Source organism: Gadus macrocephalus, chromosome 6 (genome assembly GCF_031168955.1).
Source record: "Gadus macrocephalus chromosome 6, ASM3116895v1".
Lineage (NCBI taxonomy): Eukaryota > Metazoa > Chordata > Actinopteri > Gadiformes > Gadidae > Gadus > Gadus macrocephalus.
In genome coordinates this window covers 25,816,470-25,841,314 of record NC_082387.1, presented here as the reverse complement: position 1 = coordinate 25,841,314, position 24,845 = coordinate 25,816,470, and the positions used below count along the sequence as shown (strand labels likewise).

The 24,845-nt window shown below is 51.5% G+C and overlaps 4 protein-coding genes across 6 annotated transcripts; 1 reads left to right on the top strand and 3 right to left on the bottom strand.

Annotated features, from left to right (window-relative positions):
* Positions 1–640: 640 nt before the first annotated feature.
* Positions 641–2,176, bottom strand: LOC132459603 (succinate-semialdehyde dehydrogenase, mitochondrial-like). The gene is made up of 3 exons (XM_060054249.1): positions 1,663–2,176; positions 956–1,215; positions 641–728 (listed from the first exon to the last, which is right to left on the bottom strand). Exons 1-3 carry the CDS (start codon positions 1,942–1,944, stop codon positions 641–643), a joined length of 630 nt encoding a protein of 209 aa, XP_059910232.1. The 5' UTR covers positions 1,945–2,176.
* A 180-nt stretch (positions 2,177–2,356) lies between these two features.
* On the bottom strand, positions 2,357–11,406 carry dek (DEK proto-oncogene). Of its 2 annotated transcripts, none has more exons than XM_060055220.1 (12): positions 11,268–11,406; positions 10,491–10,641; positions 10,164–10,262; positions 9,863–9,972; positions 9,254–9,348; positions 8,848–8,977; positions 8,004–8,336; positions 6,238–6,372; positions 5,983–6,079; positions 5,636–5,781; positions 3,903–3,971; positions 2,357–3,179 (listed from the first exon to the last, which is right to left on the bottom strand). In XM_060055220.1, the coding sequence occupies exons 2-12, from the start codon at positions 10,591–10,593 to the stop codon at positions 3,168–3,170; spliced, it is 1,329 nt and encodes a 442-aa protein (XP_059911203.1). In that variant the 5' UTR covers positions 10,594–10,641; positions 11,268–11,406; the 3' UTR covers positions 2,357–3,167. The 2 variants fall into 2 exon arrangements, with proteins under 2 accessions (XP_059911203.1, XP_059911204.1); XM_060055221.1 differs by having other exon boundaries at positions 8,013–8,336.
* Positions 11,407–12,640: 1,234 nt separating this feature from the next.
* kcnv1 (potassium voltage-gated channel modifier subfamily V member 1) lies at positions 12,641–19,347 on the top strand. 2 transcript variants are annotated; one of them, XM_060055219.1, is made up of 4 exons: positions 12,641–12,948; positions 13,828–14,480; positions 17,154–17,380; positions 18,581–19,347. In XM_060055219.1, exons 1-4 carry the CDS (start codon positions 12,656–12,658, stop codon positions 18,947–18,949), a joined length of 1,542 nt encoding a protein of 513 aa, XP_059911202.1. In that variant the 5' UTR covers positions 12,641–12,655; the 3' UTR covers positions 18,950–19,347. The 2 variants fall into 2 exon arrangements, with proteins under 2 accessions (XP_059911202.1, XP_059911201.1); XM_060055218.1 differs by having other exon boundaries at positions 13,786–14,480.
* A 3,282-nt stretch (positions 19,348–22,629) lies between these two features.
* On the bottom strand, positions 22,630–24,042 carry gbp (glycogen synthase kinase binding protein). The gene has a single exon (XM_060055217.1). It carries the CDS (start codon positions 23,916–23,918, stop codon positions 23,406–23,408), a length of 513 nt encoding a protein of 170 aa, XP_059911200.1. The 5' UTR covers positions 23,919–24,042; the 3' UTR covers positions 22,630–23,405.
* Between the last annotated feature and the right edge of the window lie 803 nt (positions 24,043–24,845).

The following is a 24,845-nucleotide window of genomic DNA, read 5'->3' as shown; positions in this document are numbered from 1 at the left end:
ATATTATTAACATCTTTCAAAGTGAAGTTCAACGTCCATTCAAATCAACTGAACTACAGACTTTTGATGTTATAACTTTGATGTTATACAATACGTTACTTGTTACTTCACTCCAGGGGCGGTGCTGGGGTGGGGCTTGCTGCTGTTTTAGCACTGGCAGAAATTACAATAGCACCACCAAGAAATTATCTGAAATTCGACCTACAAATTGTCTGCTTTCTCTATAGTTTTGATTGTAGCTCGTTTCTCCAGTTGATCTAGTGAAACAGCGCCCACAATTACCATAGCACCCACGCAGTGGCAGCAATAAAGTTATAAACTCTGTGCTGGTCTAAGGTCGGATCCACTCTACACTTCAGCTTATTTGTGGTCAGTTCGTTGTCAATGTCTTGCCGTTGCCGTCCTCAGATCAGTTAAGCTGATCTAAGCTCACTTAAAGTGGTGATGTCCCTCACTGTCACTCACGGGAGAGATTTAGAGCAGCTACATTGAACATTATGCTTTTACAAGCTAGCGTGAATTATTTGGGCCGACGTGAAAAATTGATCGATTTGTGAGAAAACGACCTCATCCAGAGGAATCGGTCTAAATTGAAAGTGACATCCAGAAAGAAGTTAATAGGGATGAGGACGACAGCAGTTCACCGAAGGAGTTTGAGGGCGAAGAAGAGGAACAAGAAGAGAACGTGGAGGATGAAGCTGCTACTAGTGCCTTTAATAGGTCCATGACTAGTGCCAGAGGCGCCGCGTCCCATTAGGCATACCAGGCAATTGCTTGGGGCCCCGGGCCACTACTAGGGCCCCCAAAAGGCCCCCCCCAAAAAAAAAAAAAAAAAAGTTCATCTATCGGCCACGTCTTCAGACCCCCCCCCCCCCCCCCCCCCCTCGTCAACAATCGCTCCGAACCCCCCCCGTCAACAATCGGCCCCCTAAGAATTCTTGCTTGGGGCCCCCACACTACCTCGCAACGCCCCTGACTAGTGCTAGGGGGTATGCGGTCTTGCCTTGCGAATATATATTTGCAATACCGCACAGTACATCCCTCAGCACCATCACTGAATAACTCAAGAGTCTCAGACCCACTGAAGGACCAGCAAGAAAAAATCTCTGGCGCCGCCACTGCGTCACTCACGCATTCAAAGGTGACGATCCGGGCGAGCTCGTCCTTGTGCTTCACCATCAGTTCATACCACCGCCGCAGAAGGTCGCTGCGCTCCTGTAACCCAAACACAACACGAAGAAGATGAAGGCTGTCTGATGGTTACTGAACAGCAGCAGGCTTTAGTAGTGAGCGATCAAAGGTTACAATTCAAGTTTACATCCCTTAAATCAGCATGCCATGTGTGTAGCTGTGTTGTGCGCCTGTTTTCCACCCACAAGGAGTTAGTTTACTGCACGAATAACCAATCGTACGTTTATTGCACTGACAGCCAATGTGCTGTGCGCACCCCAACCCCAACCCCACGGCACCGTTGCATAACAGACCCTTCAAAACGACAGACAGGGGGGCAGGCAGGCAGACAGACATCCAGACCAGACACAGAAACACACATAGACCCTTCACCCAGATGACCCTGCCAGTCCCGGGTGACAGGTCTGCAGGTTGGATCTGGTTTGGTTCATTGGCCGATAATAATGACTACAGACATGCACAGCAATGCACCTTCGCGGTTTGTTGCTTCCAGGTGTGGAACGCCTTGTACGCCGCGTCCACGGCCTGCTTGGCCTCCGCGGGACCGCAGTCCGCCACCCGGGCGATCAGCGCCCCGCTGGCCGGGTCCAGGACGGGGAAGTCGGCAGCGGCGGAGGTCCAGCGGCCGTCGATGTACGCCTGGTTCCGCACCAACTCGGGGGACACGTCGAGGCTGTATGTACGCTGCATGGCGGCGGAGGGTACGAACGGGCGGAGGAGAAACCGGGTCCGTAGGAGGCAGAAGCTACCCATCTTCTGGGAAAAGGGGCTCTGTGTCGTGGTGCTCCGTGAGACTCTGGCTTCTTTTGGGTCTGCTGTCTCTTTCAGGGTTGCAAGATTGGGCGAGAAATATGGCCCAATCTGGCAACACTGCACTCTTATCGAGTCTCAGTGGGCGGGCTTCACCGCTAGGCGCCTCGGTTTGGCTTCAGCTGGTTTGTGGCTTGAAGGCGGTCTTACACGGCATCGTGCACAAACACAATAGCTGTACTAATCATAAACGTATACGTTCATTGCTCATCTGAACCGGGTCCGCAGGTCATCATCCTACTAAGGGCTGTTTTAAGGAGATGTTCTGCAAATGCTTCTGTAAACATCTGCGCCCCCTAGCGACTAGAGCTGAGCAGTTCTGATTGGAGGCTTGTTATCAACACATCAAGAACAATTATTAGAAAAAACATGTTTTATTATTCCCACAAAATCGTTTTTGAAAATTGGGAGTGTATTCTTCAGCTTCATCATTCGACATAACCAGAGAAGATACAGATCTGTGTCTTATTCTCAATTATCCAATTAGTTACATGTCCAGTTCTACAATCAATAGCCAACCTCGACATGGTCGAGGCTGTTAAACAATTATAGATATTCATTTTCATTGTGTTAAGATATCGGTTAAACACCAATGAATTACATTTTAAAGTCGAGGATTGGGTTCACTTTCAACAGGTGAACCTGAAGTGAAACTAACTCCCAGGCGTTCTCCAAAACCGATCAAGAATACCAAAACAGGAAAACAAGAATATATTTACAAATGTACATAACACAATATCTGAGAACTGGTTCCGAAAATAATCTAATTATGTTAGCAAACAAGAACATGTTGAGGAACTCATTTTGACCTGCAAAACGTCTAAAGGTTAGGTCTGTACGTTTCTGATCGGTGTATTGATTAGTGATCGGTTTGTTGATGGTAGAACGACGACAAACTGAGGATGAGTCCATGGCGTCCTGACTTCATACACAATTAAAATACGTTTGATAATATTTGTTCTATTACACCTTATGACTAAGGCTAATAAAACCAAAAGGTTAATCTATCAGCAGAACAAAAGGTAGGTGACGGTGTGAGACAATGCTTATGTAATGAATGGGTGAGCTGGGAGAATGAGGCAGAAGAACAGCTGGTTCACAACACAACGGGCGGACTGCGAGAGCACAACTCCTGTGTTGAGCCGAGACGGTAGTCAGTGTCCAGGTCAGGTGATGAGCTGGAAGGAGAATAAAGAGTTAGGTCACTACAGGAAGTGGACTTTTCCTTAAAGCCCTATCCCTGATTGGCTAGCCTGGAGACCAGCCTGAGAGGAACAGTCTGGACGCCTACGTCAACTGATGGACAGTCTCCTTCAGCCAATCAGCGGCCTGGATATTGATCTGAATTCATTTGGCGACTCCTCACTTAAAGGGGACACATTATACCACCAGGTGAGAGTGGTACAGATCTAGGTGGACACGCCCACTAGTGATGTCATATGGGGCAGTTTTCAACGACTTGTAAGGCTAACCCCACTCACACTGGTGGTATGATATGTCCCCTTTGAAACATCCGAGGCCTGAGCGCGCGATGGCTAGGATGTATTTAGAGTCTTCCAATTGAGACGGCACCTGGAAAAACTAGAGCCGGAACTAATAAGAGTTTCTACTGCAGCATTCAGAGCGGGCCGAGACCTTAAACCATCGGTTAGAATACCGGGGCCTTCGAGAGCCCAGCGGGGTGAGCATCTCTCACAAAAACAAAAGTGGAAAGCGATAAAGTACTTTTTAAACGTCATCTATATGTCAGCTAAATTGTCCTTTCTCTGTTGGGTCTGATGCTAGCAACTCTTGAGCTAAGAGGAGGAAATGGAGATGGAGGAAAACTCCTGGGAGATTAACCCGAGGGAACTCCTGACAGACAGACGATGGGAAAGCAGCCCGACGACTCGAACACTCACTGATTTGACGGTCTGCTTGATGAAGTCCTTCCTGCTGGCCAGGTCGTGGTCCGGGTACGCATCGTAGACCTGAGACAGACACACGTTAGGACACACAGACACACGTTAGGACACACGTTAGGACACACGTTAGGACACACGCAAGGGGACGCGCTAGGACACGCGCTAGGACACGCGCTAGGACACGCGCTAGGACACGCGCTAGGACACGCGCTAGGACACGCGCTAGGACACGCGCTAGGACACGCGCTACACCCAGCTGTCTTCAGACAGGGCGCTATGGTAACGGTGATTCTGGTGGTGCGGGTCAGGTATTATGAGGGCATTAGCGTAGTCGCGGTGCGGTTGTGTTGGTGACGACCGATATGTCGACAGTTTTCGCCGATTGATTCTTTTTTTTTTTGCATATTTTTTCCCGCCATGATCTACAGACAGTTCATTTTGTGGGGGGGGGGGGGGGGGGGGGGGGGGGGGGTTGTATCGTGAACCTACGGACTTCAGTGGGGGTTTCATTCCGTCTGCGCACGGCACCTTCTCAACAATAATCAATGATCTTCCTCCCACTCAGGGTGAAAATGGTAGGTCTTAGCTCGTTTCCCCTCAGCCATGCCAACGTTTAGGAGTGCGTAACTACTGTTGACTAGGGATCGACCGATATATCGGTCGGCCGATATTATCGGCCGATATTCGCGTTTTTTACGTGTATCGGTATCGGCCGATACGCGGCAGATTTTCGCCGATTATTTTTATTTATTTTTTTTACTTGTTCTACCTCACCTGTTTTTACTATTTGTTAAATATTGTTCATCCACTTGTTCTTACTTGTTCTACCTCACCTGTTTTTACTATTTGTTAAATATTGTTCATCTACTTGTTCTTACTTGTTCTACCTCACCTGTTTTTACTATTTGTTAAATATTGTTCATCTACTTGTTCTTACTTGTTCTACTTCACCTGTTTTTACTATTTGTTAAATATTGTTTTTTATATTGAAGTTCAATAAATGTTTCTTTGAAAAAAAAAAATAAAAACGCTCAAGAAAGTCGGTATCGCCGTATCGGCTAAGGCTGATGAAAAAAATATCGGTATCGGTCCTAAAAAAACGGTATCGGTCGATCCCTACCGCAAATTTTATTTTATTTAAAAAATAAATAAAAATTCTTCTTCACCCCTCGCGGTCGACTTGGGATCTGTCGGCGGTCTACTGGTAGACCGTGATCGACTGGTTGGGCACCCCTGGAGTAGACAGTGCCATCAAAGAACGCCCGTTTTGAAAGGAGCCAACCCGTGTCCTGTTGTGACGAGAGCTACATAACATTTGTTGTCCTCATTGTGTAATTTCTATGCTGTAAATTGAGGGCACAAAGATCCCAAAGGATCCCTAACGACGGTAACCGACGGTAAGGCCTAAAAAAAATAAAAGTTTGGTTCCTGTTGGTTGTCAGTTGAGGTCATGGGTAGGTAGGGAATTTATTTTATTTTTTCCAGCGGCAGCGAATGATAGGTAGGTTGTTTTCATTTAAAAACGAGAAAATTCGCTCATCCTTGTTCAGAATGAAGAGGTGCTGTACCAAAACGTTATTATGGTTTGCATAAAAAAAAATAAAGAAAAACATTTTCTATTTTTTTATTTATTTTTTTATTATAAAGCTCATAAAATAATTTGGGTCGCACATAAATTGACAGGGTCGGTCGGAAACCGGAACCAAACAAAACATTTTTTTAGGCCTCACCTTCTGGCAGATCTGCTTCATGGTGACCTCCTCCAGGTCTGCGTCCTTCAGCAGGCCGCGCACCGCCTCCTCCAGCTGCCCGTCCGACGGCGCCACGCGCACCATCTTGATGAGCGGCCGCTCGTCGTCAGAGCTCCCCTCAGACACTGGGGGAGGGAGGGGGGGGGGGGGGAGGGGGGTTCAGACCTGACGTACACCCGGGGTCAGGACTACAGCTCGGGACCCCTGGGGGGGGCATGAGCTGAGTGGGTCAGGGTTAGCCCTAACCCTGACAGACAGACAGTTAGGGTTAACCCGAACCCTAACCCTGGGGGGGCCATTCTGACGGTAGGCGTTGCCGTGGTTACCTGTGCTGTTGGTCTTCTTGCTGTTGCTGCTGCTGTCGGCCTTCTTGGACTTGGCGGTGGGTTTGGAGGGAGCGGCTCTCCTGGCCTTCTTCTTGGGCTGAGGGACGGACGGACAGACAGACAGGCAGACAGGGAGACACAGACAGGGAGACAGGCAGACGGACAGACAGACAGGCAGGCAGAGGGGTCAGTACGGTGAAACCAACCGGTAGGCTAACCCATGAGTTAAGGGGTGGGGGGGGGGCTCTGCCTCACCTTCCCGTCCGCCTCGCCCTCCGACTCCGAGAGCTCCTTCGTGGACCTCTTCTTGGGCGCGGGGCTCTTCTTCGTTGGGGGGCGCGGCCGTTTGCCGGCGGCGGGTTTCCTGGCGGGCGGTTTGGCCTTGGGAGACTGAGCAGGGGGGTAGTTGGGAGGTTTAGGAGGGAGGTCCACATGGCCGTCAGGGAGGCGCCGAGGGCACCGTGGTGTGTGTGAGGCCCTGATAGATATCTGGAGCGTACCTCACCAGTACAGATATCACAGTGGAGACTGTCATGGTTTTCAAACTATACATTTGTGCTGTCAATCGATTTCTTTTTCTTTCTGTGATTAATCACGATTAATTGCAGAAGATCCCATGGGTAGAGCCCGACCGATATAAACTTTAATACATTTTGATTTAGACTTTCCTGTTGAGACAATAAAACAATAAAATAAAAGTTTATTTTTAAACTGCATTACCTCATTATTTTAGTGAGGATTCATAAATAACCAATGTTAGCGTTACGATACCACTAGGTAGGGTTAGTTTTCGGGTCCTTAGAGTTAGGGTCAGTACTGACGTCACCCAGAGGGGGCGCTGTTGAGGGGCTCATCACAGGTAAGTAGCGACAGCTACACACAACACCGCCATGTCTGAGCGCATGCGTAGAATCTTCCTTCTTCTCTTATCCGTGCCGCAAAAACCAAAAAGATCCTTCTCTGTTCAGTAACAATATCTGTACATATCCTGTACATTTCGTGGAAAGACTCCTGTACGCTTGTTAGAGCTGCCAGAGCAGCTTGAAGGTCCAACGCATGGAAATAATCTGACATGTTTGTTTATTTCCTTGTACTGGCACATGTATGTGACGTAAACGCGTACGTGACGTGAGCAGATCTGAGCAGTGTTTTGCGTCTTGGCAGTGTAGACGGAAACGCTACGGCGGAGCGTATTCAAGTTTTCCACTCTGGAGGGTGGTTTCAGATTTATGCGTTTTCATGCCCTAAAAACGCCGTTACCGTCTAAACGAAAGGCACTTCCGATAAAATATTTCGTAGTTTTCACCCGCAAGCGTCCTCGTGTAAACGGGGCCTGAGACTGAGTGGAGAGAGTGCCTGGGTTCAGCAGGAGAGAGAGGGGTGAATGAAAGCACCCCGATGGACACACGTTGCTCGGCGACATTGAGGAGAGATCCTTTTGGATTTTTATATACACGGTGAACTGAAGGAAGAATGTAGAACGCGGGCTGGTCGCCTGTGCAGCGGGACGCGGAGCTGTTCCCCTACGGTGGCTGTGGACCTGTGGCGAGTACCTCGCACCTAACCCCCTGGACAGGTTAGATCGCCCTCACCCAGGGAGAGATCAGGAACAATACTAAAGTTCAGCACACCACGTAGGGACTGAGTTAGGGTACGGGCCGTCTACCCCGGTTACAAGCGAGCTCGGTAGGTCAGATCGGAACAGTTAGGGAAATCTGTTTAAGTTTTGTTACGCGTTTCTGGAATTTCTTTTTAAAATATACACCGGCCGAAATATCGGAATATCAGATTTTTAAATCCCCAAATATTCGTGTCTGCCTTAAAAATCCTTTATCGGTCGGGCTCTACCCATGGCCAACTGATATACAGCACACAGCGTCTCATCTTTAAAACGAACGCACAGATTAACGTGGTCATTTTGACCACACACACACACACGGCAGAACCTAGAGATATCAGACTGACGCACCGTGTGAGGCATGGCTCTGGGCTGCTGTCACAAGAAAAAACAACCAACCAACATGAATTACCTCCTCCTCATCCTCCTCGTCTCCATCGTCTTCGGACTCGTCGCTCTTCTCGATCCCCGACTCCTTGGCTTCTTCCTCCTCCTCGGCTTCCTCCTCCTCCTCCTCCTCCTCTTCCTCATCGTCCTCCTCCTCCTCGGCCCGTGCCCCGGCCTTGTCGTCTTCGTCCTCCTCGTCTTCGTCGCTGCTGGACTCCATGACGATGGCCTTGGACTTGCTGCCGCTCTTGGTCTTCTTGGGGCTGGCCGACGTGCTCTTGGGGCGGGGCTTGCTCTCGCCGGCCGACAGCCTCTTCTTGCTCTTCTTCTTCTTCTTGGAGAGCAGCGGCTGCAGGTCAGAGGTCAGGGGTCAGGGGTCAGAGAGGAGAGCAGGGTGAGTTTAGGGAGCCCGGCTCAGTTCACTTTATTGGTACTTCATTGCTTTTCTTTTAATATAAGCTTTCTTCTTCATGGGCGGCAGGGTAAATGGTAAAGGGACTGCATTTATATACAGCGCTTTTATAACCCGGCCACTCAAAGAGCTGTACAACATTCACCCATTCACACACCGACGGCGGAGTCAGCCACGCAGGGCGACAGCCAGCTCGTCAGGAGCAGTCAGGGGAAGGCGTCTCGCTCAGGGACACCTCCACACTCACTAGGAGGAGCCGGGGATCGAACCAGCAACCTTCCGGTTACCAGACGACCCGCTCTCCCACCTGAGCCCCAGGGGTGAAAGAGACCGGACAGTGGGGGAGAAAAAAGAGGGAAAGAAGCGGGGAGAGCACAGGGCCGCTGGGATGGGGCGTTACCCCGGGTGGCTGCGAGGCTCGGGGGGGCCGGGTTCAAGGGGCGCCCACCTTGCCGCTGTTCTTGGGCGCGCTGAGGAAGATGAGGATGCGGTTGATCAGGTCCACCTGGCTGCCCTTCTGCTCCAGGTCCAGCACCTTGCAGATGGCCCTCAGCTTCAGGTTGGTGAGCGACGACCACCTGGGGAGCGGAACACAGGCGCTCAGCGTGCCACAGCGGACTGAGGACCCCCACTCCTCTGATCCCGTCTCCTCTGGCACCGTGGTGGAACCAACAACTTCTTCTTAAAATGTAATTTAGCTAAGAATGCGTCAAGCAGGGGATCGAACCCAGAACCTTTTTAGCTGAGAGTCAAACACCCTCACCACCCTAGACCCTCCACCTAGGGTCTAAGGGTTCCCCCCTGAACAGGGGGGAACCCCCCAAAGGAGAACCCAACCGAACAGAAGAACCCACCTGAGCAGCTTGTCTCTCTTCTTGGTGAACTGTTTGCTGTTGACCTCGAAGGGGAAGCCGTTGAACTGCCGCATGTTCTTCCTCATGCTGGCGGTCTGAGGGAGACAGACAGAGCCGGGGTTCAGACTGAGCCATACATTTCCATTTCCCTACACGCTGCTCTGTCCCTCTCGCTGACTGACTGCCACCGCGCGCCGCCTCCATTCAGGGCGTTTAGCAGACGCTTTTATCCAAAGCAACTTACAATAAGTACATTTGTCAGAAGAAGAAAAACAATATTTCGCTGTTGGTAAAGTATACAAGCATTAACAATCGCTAGGTAAAGTCATTCCCCGTATACAACAGATAAGCTAGGATAAGATGCTACACAATGCTATGTACGTACTATTTTTCTCCGGCCTCCAGGGTGAGGTGAACGAGCCCTGCCCGGTATCCACATTAGAGTGAAGCTCGCCCCCTGTTGGGTTTGAGCTGCTATGACCCCTCCCCGAGTTCTGACATGAACCTTGCCCTCACCTTCACCCCGAGATGACCTCTGACCCCTCACCTTCACCCCGAGACGACCTCTGACCCCTCATCTTCACCCCGAGACGACCTCTGACCCCTCACCTTGCCGGGCCGGTCGAACATGATGGAGTGAAGCGGCTTCAGGTCCCCTGGCTTCAGCTTCCCGATCATGTGGTTCGTCCTCGGGATGTCCCCCAACTTATCCCCCCCCCCTGAGAGAGAGAGACCAGACAGAAGAGGGAGAGGGAGTGAGAGAGGGAGCGCGAGAGGGAGCGAGACAAAACAGAGACCACAAGCTCATCACTATCCGATGCCGTGTGTCCCTGCTGACGACTCCTGAGATGACATTAGGGACACGCATCACGTCCTCCCCTCAGATGAACAGTGTGTGGGTCCTCCTCACCGTCCTCCACCTTCAGCTTCTCCTTGGGCTTGGCCATCTGGATCTCCAGCCGGGCCACCGTCTTCTTGGTCCGCTTCCCCGTCACCTCCGAACTCAGGTCTGCACAGAACGACACAGTTCATCTCAGGTACTTTATAACACTTGTAACTATTGGTTTCCATCAATGCTGCGAGTCTAGCACTGTAGTTCATGCACCTAGAAGAATTACCAAAGCAACATCAAAGACACTCCACTAGTTATTTGTTTCTATTGAATGGATTCAAGAGAAATTGGCTTGGGTGGTTTGTTGAAGTTTTTTTTTACCGGGAATCCCGATGCGGCTTTTACCTGGGGTGGGCGTGTCCGCCGGCTCATCTTCCCGCGTCTCCTCCGCCTCCTCCTCCTCGGACAAGGGCGCTGCTTCCACCCCTACCTCCTCCATCTCACTCATATTCCCTGCGTCTGTTCAGCTTCGTCGGGCGGAGTGAATAAAAACGTCCTGGATGGCGAAAAAAACATATCCACAATACCAATTGAAGTTCCGCACAGCTTTGGAAGTTTTGCATTAAATTCAACGCCGGTCACAGCCCACTTCAACAGGGCAATGCACATAAATACAAGACAGCCGTGTGGCATTAACACGTAAAAATACGCAGTTTGAGGTCCATGTATGAAGCATGACTAGTTAGAGATGGGCGGTGCGGAGGAGGAGGAGTAGCGGCGGGCGGTAATCCGGCTTGGCGCGCTGCGGGTGTTTAAACCCCGCCGCTCCGGTCCCACCCTCGGTTTAACGTTAATATACCCCACATACACGTCGACTGAGCCTGGGTTTACCCCGCCGTGTGACGGCTGACTCGAATTACAGTGGGGAACACACCACACAGGCGGGCGGTGTTCTTCCTCTAGCGAGGGAGCAGAGAGGCGGAGGTCCACCGGCATGCTAAGCTACGTTAGCCCCGCTTTGAAACACTGTGAAGTTGCAGCCGTGCAGGACAACCTATTCGCCCGGCGAGGTGTTTAAAAACCTCCGCCGAGCGACATTCATGTGTATGAATCGGGCTAAAGACGTAAAGATTAAAGTATTCTCTGTGCCTGGTGTTAGTCAGTAATGTTATAAAAGTTTACCTGGCTCTCAGAGTGTCAGTCGCTCTCTCTCTGTTTGGGTTTTTTCAAATGGCGGTTTGTTTAGGGGGCGGGGCCGATAGGGCGGGCCGCCCCACCGATTGGCCCAGCGCCGGCTGACGTCACCAGGACACCACAGGAGCGCGCGCGAGACGAGCGCGGTGACGGCGAGACGTCGGACGGGATGAATGAATCAATGAATGAATGAGTCTCGACCCCCCATTCAACCCTAAAACTTAGAACATCAATTATCAAACCCCCATCGTTGTTTTAACTTACTTTACATCCGTAATTTAAACCCTTATGGGGGTAAAGGTTTAACGTTCTCATGACGCGTCGATGCCTTCAACCGACCGCGTCTGACGTCATCTTTGACAGTACTCACTCACACGTTTGCTCTCAAATAGTTTAGAGAACAATCGATCTAATATATCAATATCTGATCTATATCCAATTAACGACAAATAAAACAGCCTTATTGATTATTTTCTGCGTCATAAAACCGTTAGTTATTTTGGTATAATCTGATAATGTGTGAATATACATGTGTGAAGATGTGATGTAGATGTCCGGGACGCCTTTAGGTGGCGCTCTAGGACGCGGATACGGGGAGAAGTGGAGCAGGGTTTGATTTCCATAACGTTGGATGATGGATAAAAAAGGAGGTTGTTGCCTAGCAGCGCATCTTCGTGCTGATTGGCCCCCGACCGCTGTCTCGCTCCGGAGTATTTTTAAACCTCACTCACACTTTTTCCGTTCAACTTGACGGAAAGAGATTGCCACCAAGTTTTGTCTAACAATATTTTTCTTTGAATTGCGTTGCTGTGCGTCGAGAATGACCTGGATGTTAGGATATCCCATCGACTGTACCTGCAGGCTGATCAGATAGAGGAGCAGGTAAGACCTCTCTAACCAAAAAAGGCTCTTGTTAAAACTTGTTGAAATTGTATCAAACATTAGACATTTTTTACTTACTCAACAAATGCTGGATTTATTTGTCATGGTGTCACCTGTCCTCGTGGTTTCAAAGTAAAAACCGAAGTTGGAATACATTCATTGTTATTTTAGTTAAGTGGTTAGATTCAACTTCAGAGTGAGAGACGCTACTGCTCCTCCTCTCCATCTATGTTTCCTATGGATCCAATAGTGACCTGTCTGTGGTTCGCTCCTTTATGTCACAGCTGTGTCCTAAAGTCCTGTGTTGTCTCCGTGATTTAGCTGTCTTCCTCGTCTCCCTCTCCCCCCCCCCCCCCACCCTGTACTCTGTGTGTGTGTGTGTGTGTGTGTGTGTGTGTGTGTGTGTGTGTGTGTGTGTGTGTGTGTGTGTGTGTGTGTGTGTGTGTGTGTGTGTGTGTGTGTGTGTGTGTGTGCTTCCCTCCCCTACAGCCACTATGAGCCTGTCCTCCCTCCCCTCCCTCCCCTCCCTGGACTCCAGCGGTGTGTTCCATAGCGACGGGGCTGACAGCTGGGCGGACGGCCCCCCCCCCGAGCCTCTGGGCGGCGGCCTGGTGGTCAACGTGGGCGGCTGTCGCTACCAGGTGTCCCGGGACCTGCTGGCGCCCCACCCGGACACCCGGCTGGGCCGGCTGGCCCGCTCCGGCCCCGCCTCCACCCTGGACCTCTGTGACGACGCAGACCTGCCGCGGAACGAGTTCTTCTTCGACCGCAGCTCCCAGACCTTCCAGTAAGTTCCTCCGGGGAGAGAAACCGCTAAACTGGGATGAGCTGTGACGTGAACCTCCTGGTCGTCTGTCTGTCTGTCCGTCCGTCCGTCCGTCCGTCCGTCCGTCCGTCCGTCCGTCCGTCCGTCCGTCCGTCCGTCCGTCCGTCCGTCCGTCCGTCCGTCCGTCCGTCCGTCCGTCCGTCCGTCCGTCCGTCCGTCCGTCCGTCCGTCCGTCCGTCCGTCCGTCCGTCCGTCCGTCCGTCCGTCCGTCCGTCCGTCCGTCCGTCCGTCCGTCCGTCCGTCCGTCCGTCCGTCCGTCCGTCCGTCCGTCCGTCCGTCCGTCCGTCCGTCCGTCCGTCCGTCCGTCCGTCCGTCCGTCCGTCCGTCCGTCCGTCCGTCCGTCCGTCCGTCCGTCCGTCCGTCCGTCCGTCCGTCCGTCCGTCCGTCCGTCCGTCCGTCCGTCCGTCCGTCTTTCCGTCCGTCCGTCCGTCCGTCCGTCCGTCTGTCCGTCTGCCTGACTGCCTGCCTGCCTGCCTGCCTGCCTGCCTGCCTGCCTGCCTCCCTGCCTCCCTCCCTCCCTCCCTCCCTCACACCTTTATGTCACGCCCGTTTTGTGTGCTGGCGTATCTTGTGATTCGTGTGTCCTCTGGGGATTGTTTGATTTGTATCTCTTCCACTCTCTCTCCCGCTGTTACCCCTCTCGCTCTCTGCCCCACTTTCTCCCATCCTCTCTCTCTCTCGCTCTCTTGCTCCAACTCTCCCCCACTCTCTCTCTCTGTGTCTCTCTCTCCTACACTCTTTGTCTGTCTATATCTTTCCGTCTGCCTATCTCTCTCTCGCTCTCTCTCTCTCTCTCAGGTACGTGATGAACTTCTACCGCACGGGCCACCTCCACGTGAGGGAGGACCTGTGTGCGGTCTCCTTCCTGCAGGAGATCCAGTACTGGGGCATCGAGGAGGTGCTGATCGGCCCGTGCTGCCGGGAGCGCTACCTCCGACGCAAGGGGCAGAAGGAGAGCCTGGGCCCTCAGCAGGTGGTCCGGGCCGCCGCCGCCGCAGAGGAAGACCCCGGCGACGACGAGGACTTCACCGGCGCGGCGTTCCCGGGTCTCCGCCGCCGCCTCTGGGACTTCCTGGAGAAGCCCGACTCGTCGCGCGCTGCGCGCACCTTCGGCTCACTGTCGGTCTTCTTCGTGGTGGCGTCCGTCGTCAACATGGCGCTGATCTCCCTGGAACCGGCCGAGGGCGCGGCGATGGCACCCGGCGGCGGCGAGGACGCCGTGCGCCTCCTGCTGGACGTCCTGGAGTACGCCTGCGTGGTGTGGTTCACGGCCGAGCTGGCGCTGCGCTTCCTGTGCGTGCGGGACAAGTGGCGGTTCAGCCGCGGCGTGGCCAACGTCATCGACCTGCTCGCCATCCTGCCGTTCTACGTCACGCTGGCGGTGGAGCGGCTCCAGGGTGGGACCAGCGAGCTGGAGAACGTGGGCCGCGTGGTGCAGGTGCTGCGCCTCATGAGGTCCCTCCGCATGCTGAAGCTGGGCAGGCACTCCACAGGTAACAACACGGGGGTTACACGCTCCACAGGTAACAACACCGGGGTTACACACTCCACAGGTAACAACACGGGGGTTACACGCTCCACAGGTAACAACACGGGGGTTACACACTCCACAGGTAACAACACGGGGGTTACACACTCCACAGGTAACAACACCGGGGTTACACACTCCACAGGGAACAACACAAGGGTTACACGCTCCACAGGTAACAACACGGGGGTTACACGCTCCACAGGTAACAACACCGGGGTTACACGCTCCACAGGTAACAACACAAGGGTTACACACTGCACCGGTAACAACACGGGGGTTACACACTCCACAGGTAACAACACGGGGGTTACACGCTCCACAGGTAACAACACGGGGGTTACACACTCCACAGGTAACAACACGGGGGTTACACACTCCACAGGTAACAACACCGGGGTTACACACTCCACAGGGAACAACACAAGGGTTACACGCTCCACAGGTAACAACACAGGGGTTACACGCTCCACAGGTAACAACACCGGGGTTACACGCTCCACAGGTAACAACACAAGGGTTACACACTGCACCGGTAACAACACGGGGGTTACACACTCCACAGGTAACAACACCGGGGTTACACGCTCCACAGGTAACAACACAAGGGTTACACACTCCACAGGTAACAACACCGGGGTTACACACTCCACAGGTAACAACACCGGGGTTACACGCTCCACAGGTAACAACACAAGGGTTACACACTGCACAGGTAACAACACCGGGGTTACACGCTCCACAGGTAACAACACCGGGGTTACACGCTCCACAGGTAACAACACCGGGGTTACACGCTCCACAGGTAACAACACCGGGGTTACACGCTCCACAGGTAACAACACGGGGGTTACACACTCCACCGGTAACAACACAGGGGTTACACGCGCCACAGGTAACAACACGTCGGTTACACACGGCACAGGGAACAACACGAGGGTTACACACTCCACAGGTAACATGTGGGGACATTGGTGTAACACACTCTATCTGAGAGTTGAACTTGTGAGGACTTGGATGTTTCCCACACAGGTTGGCATTCGTTGTAGGGACAGAGTTGTTTTGTTTGGGATAGTAGAAATTGTGGGTACAGAGGTATGACACCCTCCAAAGATTAGGAGAACGTGTGAGCAGTGGGCTTTCCTCTAGGGGGCAGGCTGGAGTCAGCTGTCCTATTAGAGCGGTCATAAGACCATGTTCAATACCACTGTACGTCAGTGGTTCTTAGGCTGGAGCCTTTGAGAATTAGGGTATTTTTTGTCTTTAAGGGGTTGTAGGGCAGTGTTAACCCATTTGTTTGGACAGGTTAGAATAAAACATAATTGTACAGGCATGTAGTTCGATTTTGCACGCGCATTGGAGGGTTTCTTCTTGAGGGCGAACATAAGAACAACACAGTTGTCACGGTTAGGTAACGCTGGGTTGAATAATTACTAAAAAAGTAATTCAACGGAACAGCCGTCCCACAGAAACCCACCGGGGGTCCTTCATTGTTTGTAGGTTTCTGGTGCACGCTCTTATGTGCCAAGTACTTCAAAAGCCTAGTTTCCAGTGACCCGAAAAGTTTGAGTGTCAACTGGGAGCCCAAACGCTCCCAGTCGACACACTATGTCTTCAGGAATATGCATATAATTGTGGCCGAGGCTCTAGCGAGTATGGAACATGGAATCCCCATGTAGAGGACAGCCTATCACAAGCAGGGTTCTGAAGGAAGTCCCTCTAGCAAACATCATTATCAAGTGTGGAGCTGAGTAGCTCACAGGAGCTTATAAGACCAACCTGTTGGAGAGGAGAGGGCTTCCCTCAGAGAAAGTGAGTTGCAGGATAAGAGAATGTTCTTTGAGAACCTCTCTTAAGGGAAAGATGAAGGGGAGCTTCCTCTCTCTCTCTCTCTCCTGCATTCTTGTTAAGAAGGAGGAGAGGATGATGACAGGATCAAAGAGTCGGTTTTATTGAGTGTTTTCCTCCAACGTGAGCATTTTTCCAAACCATGAAGGATTTCCAAAGAGAGCATGCTTCAAATGAGCGGCGGTTTTTCAGGAAAGATCCAATGTTCCCTTTTAAAATGTGACTCATTCTGAATACATAACAGACCTACGTACCATTGTCACTGTTTAATTTCTGAAAACAATATTCAGATTCCTAATGTGCAACCCAAAAACATTTGTCCGATTTGGATCAGGGATAAATAAATACAAACCTACAAATAAGAATTAGTGGACAGAAATGATGGGCGTGTGTTTGATGCGATGACAGAAGAAGGGCACCCTATGTGAGTGGCTGCCGCTGATGTCACACATGTTCCGTTGCTCTGATTGGTTGAAGGTTATATCCAATAGCGTCCGGGGTCAATTCAGTCAGCTTCTGCGGGTAACGCCCCCTGGACATCGAGAAGGACCCCAGAGGTTCTAGACTAACTCACGTTAAAACCTGAGTCTGGCTAAGGTCTTACAGCACACATGAGTCTGGCTAAGGTCTTTCAGAGGTTCTAGACTAACTCACGTTAAAACATACGACTGGCTAAGGTCTTACAGCACTCTCCGAATATTTCGTAGCAGCCACCCCCTCCTCCACTAAACCAAGTCCCTCCTCCTCCACCACCCCTCCTCCACCACCCTCCTCCACCCTCCTCCCCCAGGCCTGAGGTCCCTGGCCTCCACCATCACCGAGTGCTACGAGGAGGTGGGGCTGCTCCTCCTCTTCCTCGGGGTGGGCATCTCCCTCTTCGCCACCACCATCTATGCACTGGAGCACCACCTGCCCGGCACCACCTTCTCCAGCGTGCCCATGGCTTGGTGGTGGGCCACCACCTCCATGACCACCGTGGGCTACGGGGACATCCGCCCAGACTCCGCCCCCGGAAAGGTAGGCTCCTCCTCCAGGCTCTGTCTGTTTCCTGTTTACTAGTTTGTCATCGTTTAAAAGACGCTTTTATTTAAAAGTGACTTATGCTGATACAGGTCAGATACAGGTCATTAAGGATCAGGGGGGTTAGGGTATCGTGCTCTCTGCCTACAGGTAGGCTGCGGACGTGGGGATCGAACCCAGTACCTTTTTGTTTTGGAGGTGACCAGGAGGAGGGAGGGAGGGAGCAGAGAGTGATTTTTGGGGTAGTCCGTCTATCTTCTGCTCTTTTCTGCTCTCTCTATGTACACATCTAAAATCGTACCGACAGCAGAAGTGTTAGAGTGTTGGTATTATTATATATACTGTTGTTTGTGCACCCCTGTGAACAACATCCACCCGGTTGTGTAAAGAGGTCAATCTTAGATGAGCTTTCATCAGAACACTGGTCACGGGGCTGGGTGAAAGTTCAGTCTCCAGCCAACACATCAGAGTTCAGAGGTCGTCACATGGACTTCAAATATTTACGATGCAGCTAAGGACGAGAAGTAACTGAATCCTTTAAATATAGGCTACAACTGAGATAAATGCTTTCGCTCGAGATTTGAACTTCAAACCTGTATTTCAAATAGGAAGGAAGCCGTTGGTGTCTAGATTTAGTTGATTTTAGAACGCCAAACAGAGCTGTGATCTGATTGGACGTGCCTCGAGGAGGTCAGAGTGCACCGGGGTAAAGTTGAACTGCTGAACTTGGAGAAAGTAGAAATCCAAGCCATGGTTAGCGTGATGCTAACGGTTTGGCTTCAGCACCCAACTCCCTAGGAACACATTGATAAGGCTGAGCGCCCAACATGGGTTCACATTTACATTTAGGTCATTTAGCTTTAATCCAAAGCGATTTAAAATAATTACATCCGTCAGAAGAAAGAGAAACAACAATATATCTGTCGGTACAGTCAGGATGTTCATAGAACCAAGAGTCAAGCACTAACAATCTCTAGGTTAACCCATTCCCTGTAAACATCAAAGACAGCTGGGATAAGATGCTACACGATGCTAAGTATTGTTTTTAAGTGCCAGGATGTTCAACACACAATAAGTGTGTAGGAGGGGGGTTGGGGGGGATGAGGGGGGAGGCTGTGCAGCGTCCAGGAGAACTCTGAACAGGTGAGTCTTGAGTGTTTGGTTCTTGCGTCAGAGACCTCCGCTCTGTCCCTGAAGGTGGTGGCGTTCATGTGCATCCTGGCGGGCATCCTGATCCTGGCGCTGCCCATCGCCATCATCAACGACCGCTTCTCCGCCTGCTACTTCACCCTCCGCATGAAGGAGGTGGCGCTGAGGCATCGGCAGGCGCTGCGGAGGCTGGCCAGCGGCGAGGAGGGGGAGGGGGAGGTGGTCGGGGCGGGGGGAGGAGGGGGCGGGGTCAACCTGCGGGACGCCTACGCCCGCAGCCTCAGGGAGATGATGCGTCTGGAGGGGAGGGAGCAGGAGAGAGGCGGGGCCGGCAGGGGGGTGGAGCTACGGTGGTGGAGGGGGGAGGGGTTAGGTGGAGGGGGAGGGGCTCTGCTGGGAGAAGGGGTGGGGCTCTGAGGGAGGGGGAGGGGCTTTGGCAGGAGAAAGGGGGACGGGCTTCTGGGGAAGGTGAAGATGCGGGAGATAAGAGGAGGAGCTCTGAGGGGGCGGAGCTCTGGTGGTAGAAAAGGGGAGGGGCGTAAGGAGTGGGAGGAGCTTGTAGTAGTCGCCTATTAACCAAGGAAATATGTTTATTGGTCATTTTAAATCCGGAAATCTGAATTTTTTTCTGCAGACACGAATATTTGTGCTTTTCTGTGTTTTTTTTTAATTAAACTCTTCATCAAATAACATCATGACAAATGTATGCACCATAAATATCATATGAAGGTCATATAGATCATACGGGTAGGGGATAAAGAGATGCTCTGGATTTGTAGAATGTTAATTAAAGGTGCAATGAACTTTATATTCAATGGCCTCAAGAGAATGATTTCTGACCTTTACCACACTTCAGAACCCCCCCTCCACACACACACACACACACACACACACACACACACTCTCTCTTTCCCTGACACATGACTCACTCTTTACATATAAATATGTCTCTGTGGATGACGACTGTTTATATAATGTAACCTTTTCTTGTTTTATGCACTATGCTCAGAGGCCACACGCTTTATTCAAATGACACGCACACTAAATATTCATACTGTTAAGCCTAAAACGAAGACTCGTCTCGAGAAGAAACCAGGTTTCTACTGTGAAAACGGACACAGTGCAGGTTTAAAAAAGCAATTTGTATCATTAATCTCTAACACCTTATCTCATAAACTCCTGTATAAGAAACACGTTGAGTCTGACAGCTCCCCTTTGAAGGCTGTCTGGGGACCGGACCGTTATTCCTGCCCGTGTTGTCTTCGATCTTGGGGAGCTCATTTCAACGCTCCCTGCTGAAGGAGGTCAGACCTGAACATCCAACTGGCTCTGTGATTGGTGAGCTATACGTTGAAGTGAAGTGTCACTCAAATGTCCAAGACAATGTTCTGATTGTGTCTCTCTCCTTCATCATTCAGCTGCATTCTATCTGCGTGTCTGGACTATCCTGGATTAGCATTTAGACTGGCTGGTTGACCTCCTCACTTCACCAAACAAGGCCTCCCGTTCCCCTGCTCTGTGTCCAGGGACGGGGAGATACTCTATACTGGGTCTCCTCATCAGACAGTCATTGGCTGTTGATCGTCGAGCTAATGCTAACGCTAGCAGCACTATTGGCCTTAAACGGTCAGCCGTCCAGAGCAGAATGCAAAGAGGACTTGTGCACGTCGGTCTGTGTAAGAGAGGGTCTCTCTCTCTCCCCCTGGTCCCATCAATGATGAGGCACACATTGATGGGATCTGTAAGAGATCCTTGAAGCAAAAGCTGATTGCTATATGCTACCTAGGGGACGGCCACGCTCCTCCTCATTTTAAAGTTTATAGACGATTGATACACGATGATGTGGTCCTTCGTGTCGCCCTGCAGTAGAGCTCTCCCGGATTGGTTGTGGTGATGGGGCCAGAGTCCAATCCGACTCGGCCAGGTAAGGCTGCTCAAACCAGCCGTCATCCACACACACTTCAATCTTCCTGTAGCTCTTTAACTCGGGAGGCCGCTGCAGGTGGACTAGTTTATCTCACTGGGTGTCGGAGAAGTAGGCCAACCCGACAAAGGACACTACTGGAATGTGTATGAAACACGTAAACATATAGACGGACACAAGTGGATGCATGACCAATATAACGCCCATCCTTGTCTGCATCTAGTTTTCGTCGTGGTTGCACGTCCCCCTACTCCTGGCTCATAACCTCACGCGCGTCAGCTCCTCCTCTGTTCCCTCCTCTCCTCCCCCATCACCTCTCCTCTCTTCTATTCCTCGACTCCTCTCCCCTCCCCTAGCGACCTCCCTCATCTGCTTCCTCCCCTCCCTGCTCCCCCCTCTCTCCTCTCAACTCCCCTCCTCTCGTCATCTCCTCCATCCTCTTCTCCCTTCCCTCGCTTCCTCTCTCCTACCCTCCCGTCCTCCCCTCTTTCCCATTCCCTCCGTTCCTCCCATTTTCTATATTCCCTCTCCATCCCTCTCATCTCCCGTTCTCCTCCCGACTCAAACCCGCCCCTCGTCTCAACCTGCCCCCCCCCCTCCTTTGTTGCTCCTGTTGAAGGAGGTGGTGTGTGATGGTTGCAGGTCCCTTGAGGGCGTGGTGGTATTAATAGTCTGAACTCCTCCATCCAGCCCAGTCCTTCCTGGGGTCTGGTTCACCTTGTCCTCTGTGAGACGCAACTAGCCCAGCCTAGACCCTCCTGCCCCATCCCTCCCGGGGGGGGGGGGGGGGGGGGGGGGAGGATGGGGGGGATAAAGGTAGGCACAACTCCAGTATGAACACACGTGTGAACGCTGAATAATGTAACTGGGCCAATAAGCTGTCCCAGACAAGTGACACTCGGAGGCTATCTTAAAACATACACACGCACATACACACAAATAAATGAGTGGTCGTCATCCAGAGTTTGACATTAATGCCTGCATAAAATCCTTCCCGTTTCCAGCCCAAGTCGAGCTCCCATTGTCCCTGAAAGGTAAGCCTACGGCTACAACGGCGCGGTGATAAAAAAAAAAGGGGCTTTTGTTGTCGATTCCTGCTCCCACGTTTCCCTCTAGCGGCGATTATGTAGCATTACAACAACACGGGACCGGGTTCTGCCAATTCCAGGTTAATTCACACGAGGTCAGCAAATACAAGCCTGTCAGTGTATCTGCTTCGAACTGGCGATCATGTCATGAACGATTCATTGCGCCATTGTTATTAATTGGCTGGCCTGCAATGCATTTTGCCATTAATAGTAAACGTTCAGTGTGGAGGAGGGATAGGCTACACATAGGTGATGGACGTTTACTCATCGCCTAGATCTATGAAGAATGGAGAACGCTACTATAATCGAACGTCGATGTTGGCCCTATGTTTGTGATGAGCACCGAGAAAATGACCATTGGGTTGTTTTTGTTTAAGCAGTCATTCATGTGTGTATATCTGATGTTCTTCCATAACACATACGTTGTTGCAGAGACGTCTAGTGATTCGACCCAACACCGCATACCATACCATCTAAAATAGCCCCGAGCCTGCAGGGGAAGGTTTTAATCAGTGTGCATACTCATTGTGCAACCTCCATATTCACAATAGCTCCTAATGCATGCAGTGTCGTCAGTGGGCACCCCTCCATGTATACAGGCTTATCCCCATGGCTTTGTAATGCTAATTTATAGAGAATCTTTCAACCAGGTCACAGGCCTGTCCAATTAAATCACATCTCGCCCAATGAAACAATCTCGAATAAATGGTAGAGGGAAGCCTCACCCCGGCAACCAGGACTTCAGAGTCTGGTTGTAACGAGACTCCGGCTTCACAACATGTTTTCACCAGCGGCGAGGTGTCATGGCCGCCCTGAGTTCGGTATTTATAGAGTAACGATCTGCGCAGGCGCTCTAAGGCCACTGCTTCATACAAACACCATGGTGTGTGTGCGTGGGGTCGTTAGTGGGGTTATACTACGTTGTTGGAATAAAATAAAACAGCCAGTGAGCTAGGTCAGGGTATGAAGTGTTAGGTTACACAATAAAAGGTTATGAGCCTGACTAATTTACGTCTAAGGTAACGTCCCGCTCCATGGCTGAACCAAAACATCACAGCAACGAAAAAACGGGTTCAGAAATGCGGTTGGAAAAAAACAAGTGTTTTATTTAGACACCCAAAAAAAAGGCCTGAATATTCAGGAACATTATAAAATACTTCGTTACGAAGTGATCATTTTTGAATTTCTGGACACAGGAAAACAAAGACGACGTTAAACGTTGAACTCCTCACTGGAATTCAAAAAACGTGAAGCACCAGTGAGCCAAATGCCGTGTGACGACCTCTTCAAACAACATGTTGGTGACCAACTACCGCCGGGATGGAACCCATCACAACCGGGCCCAGGTTCACTAGGGCCGGGCTGTGAGCCATCACATCCGGGCCGGGTCACTCGGTCCAGCGCATCCACCCCCAGAAACGTGCTCAAAGCCGGGCGTAAAGTCTGAAAAATGTCTCCTCCTCCCGATCGTCGCTTCTGAATTCCCAGCATCGCAGAATGTAAACATGGTCACAGTGGCAGCTTGTAGGAACGGCTCGAAACCAGGAATAAAAAGTCGAGCTGGTCGCTCGGAGGCTATGGAAGCCGAGAGTGAGTCACCGCAGGGGGGAGACAGCCCCCCCATCGGGAGGATTCAAACATAAACACAACAGCCCAGCACACCGCCGGCTGCGGCCAATCACAGGCTCACAGAGCACCGAGTAGGAAACTCACAACAAAGGGGGGAGACGAGCCACTAAACCCGTGATATTGAATCCATATCCTAAATAAGAAATAAAGTCTTGGGTTTTTGTACACAAAATGTGTGGAAAACGATTGTGTGTCGCGGTTGAATGGGGTGGGGATGGAATAGACCTCCTCGTCAGCACGACACAGAGTCTGATCCTGCCGAGAAATCCCCACACTCCGCAGCGGGGAATTGCAGCCTCCGCACGGCCTCCTTGATGAGGTTCCCCGACAGTATGAGTTCCTGGAGGAGCCGGTGCGGGTCGTCGTCCTCCGCCGCCGTCAACCGCTTCTTGTTCCACGGCTTGATGTGGTTCCATTCCTGGTCCCCGGACACGGGAACGCCGTAGGGACTGGCCCGGCTGCTGCGGTGCGACCGGTTCCTCAGCCGCATACAGCAGCCCTGGCCGCCCCGCTTCTGCTGCATTGCGAAGCCGACGTTGGTGACGCTACCGCCGGCATGTTTGAGGCCGGCGTTGGTGTCCACTGACACCCCGTGGTGGAGGCACGCCATGGTCTTCTGGCCCCCCGTACTGTTGTTGTGGAGCTGCAGCGCCTCGCCGATCTTGGTGACCAGCGCGTCCACCTCCTTGGAGTCCACGGTGACGGACTGCTCCAGGAAGATGTAGTTCTCCTTCCGACAAGGCATTCTTTCCGGCTTTTCTGGGGGCTGCTCGCGGGGGTCTGCGGGTGTCTGGTCTGAGAGTTGCGGGCCGCTCCCTACTCTCACCACGCTGTTCGGCAGTGAGCCTCCGAGCCCAGTCTTGATTTGTAAACAATGGGTGACGTCGGCCGGACCGTACCACTTTTCAGGAGGGGTGCACTGTTGGTGTAGATAACCGTTCTGGATGGTAGCACCTCTCGTACCTCTTACCCCATCCACTTATTTCACCCCCACTATAAATACTAGTCCAGTATTCTACCTAGTCGATATATATGTATGTTTTGAGAACGAAACGTAATCGATACCCGATGCTGAGATTTCTCTATCCCCTACGTGCGCTGATCTCTTGGAAGCGTCCACCCAAACGGACATTACATAAGCAGAACTGTCTGCTGGCCCATCCGAGCAAAATAAACAATGGTGGATTTCATAAGATCACAATGTTTAACAGGGAATGCTTGAACACAAGTAACAGGCTGTTCGTTTGGCACCTGAATCCACATCGAACGACACGTTGCACTAAAGCTATTCCACAAACCCAGTCTAGAAACAGATATTTGATTGAATCCCATTCATTCAAAGAACTCCAATATAATGGGGTCTATTCAGCGCTATTCTTCCTAAAATGTAAAGTACACTCGTGTCCCCAACTCAAATCAAACATAGCATGTAATCCACCCTTGATATTGTGTTTTGTTTTGTTTTCAAAGCGGTGTTTCCAGGATTCTTGTGCAGGACCGCGGCGTGTCTGGCCCGACAATAGGGGGAGGGGAGCCGGGAACACGGTGTACGTTTCTGGTTCTCAGAAAACAGCGGCCTCCCCCGCTCCTTATAAGGCGCTGCTCTATAGTGGCCATGCGGTGGCCAGCCAATCAGAGAGCGTCTTGCATACTCGCTGTGCGGGTGTCCCTA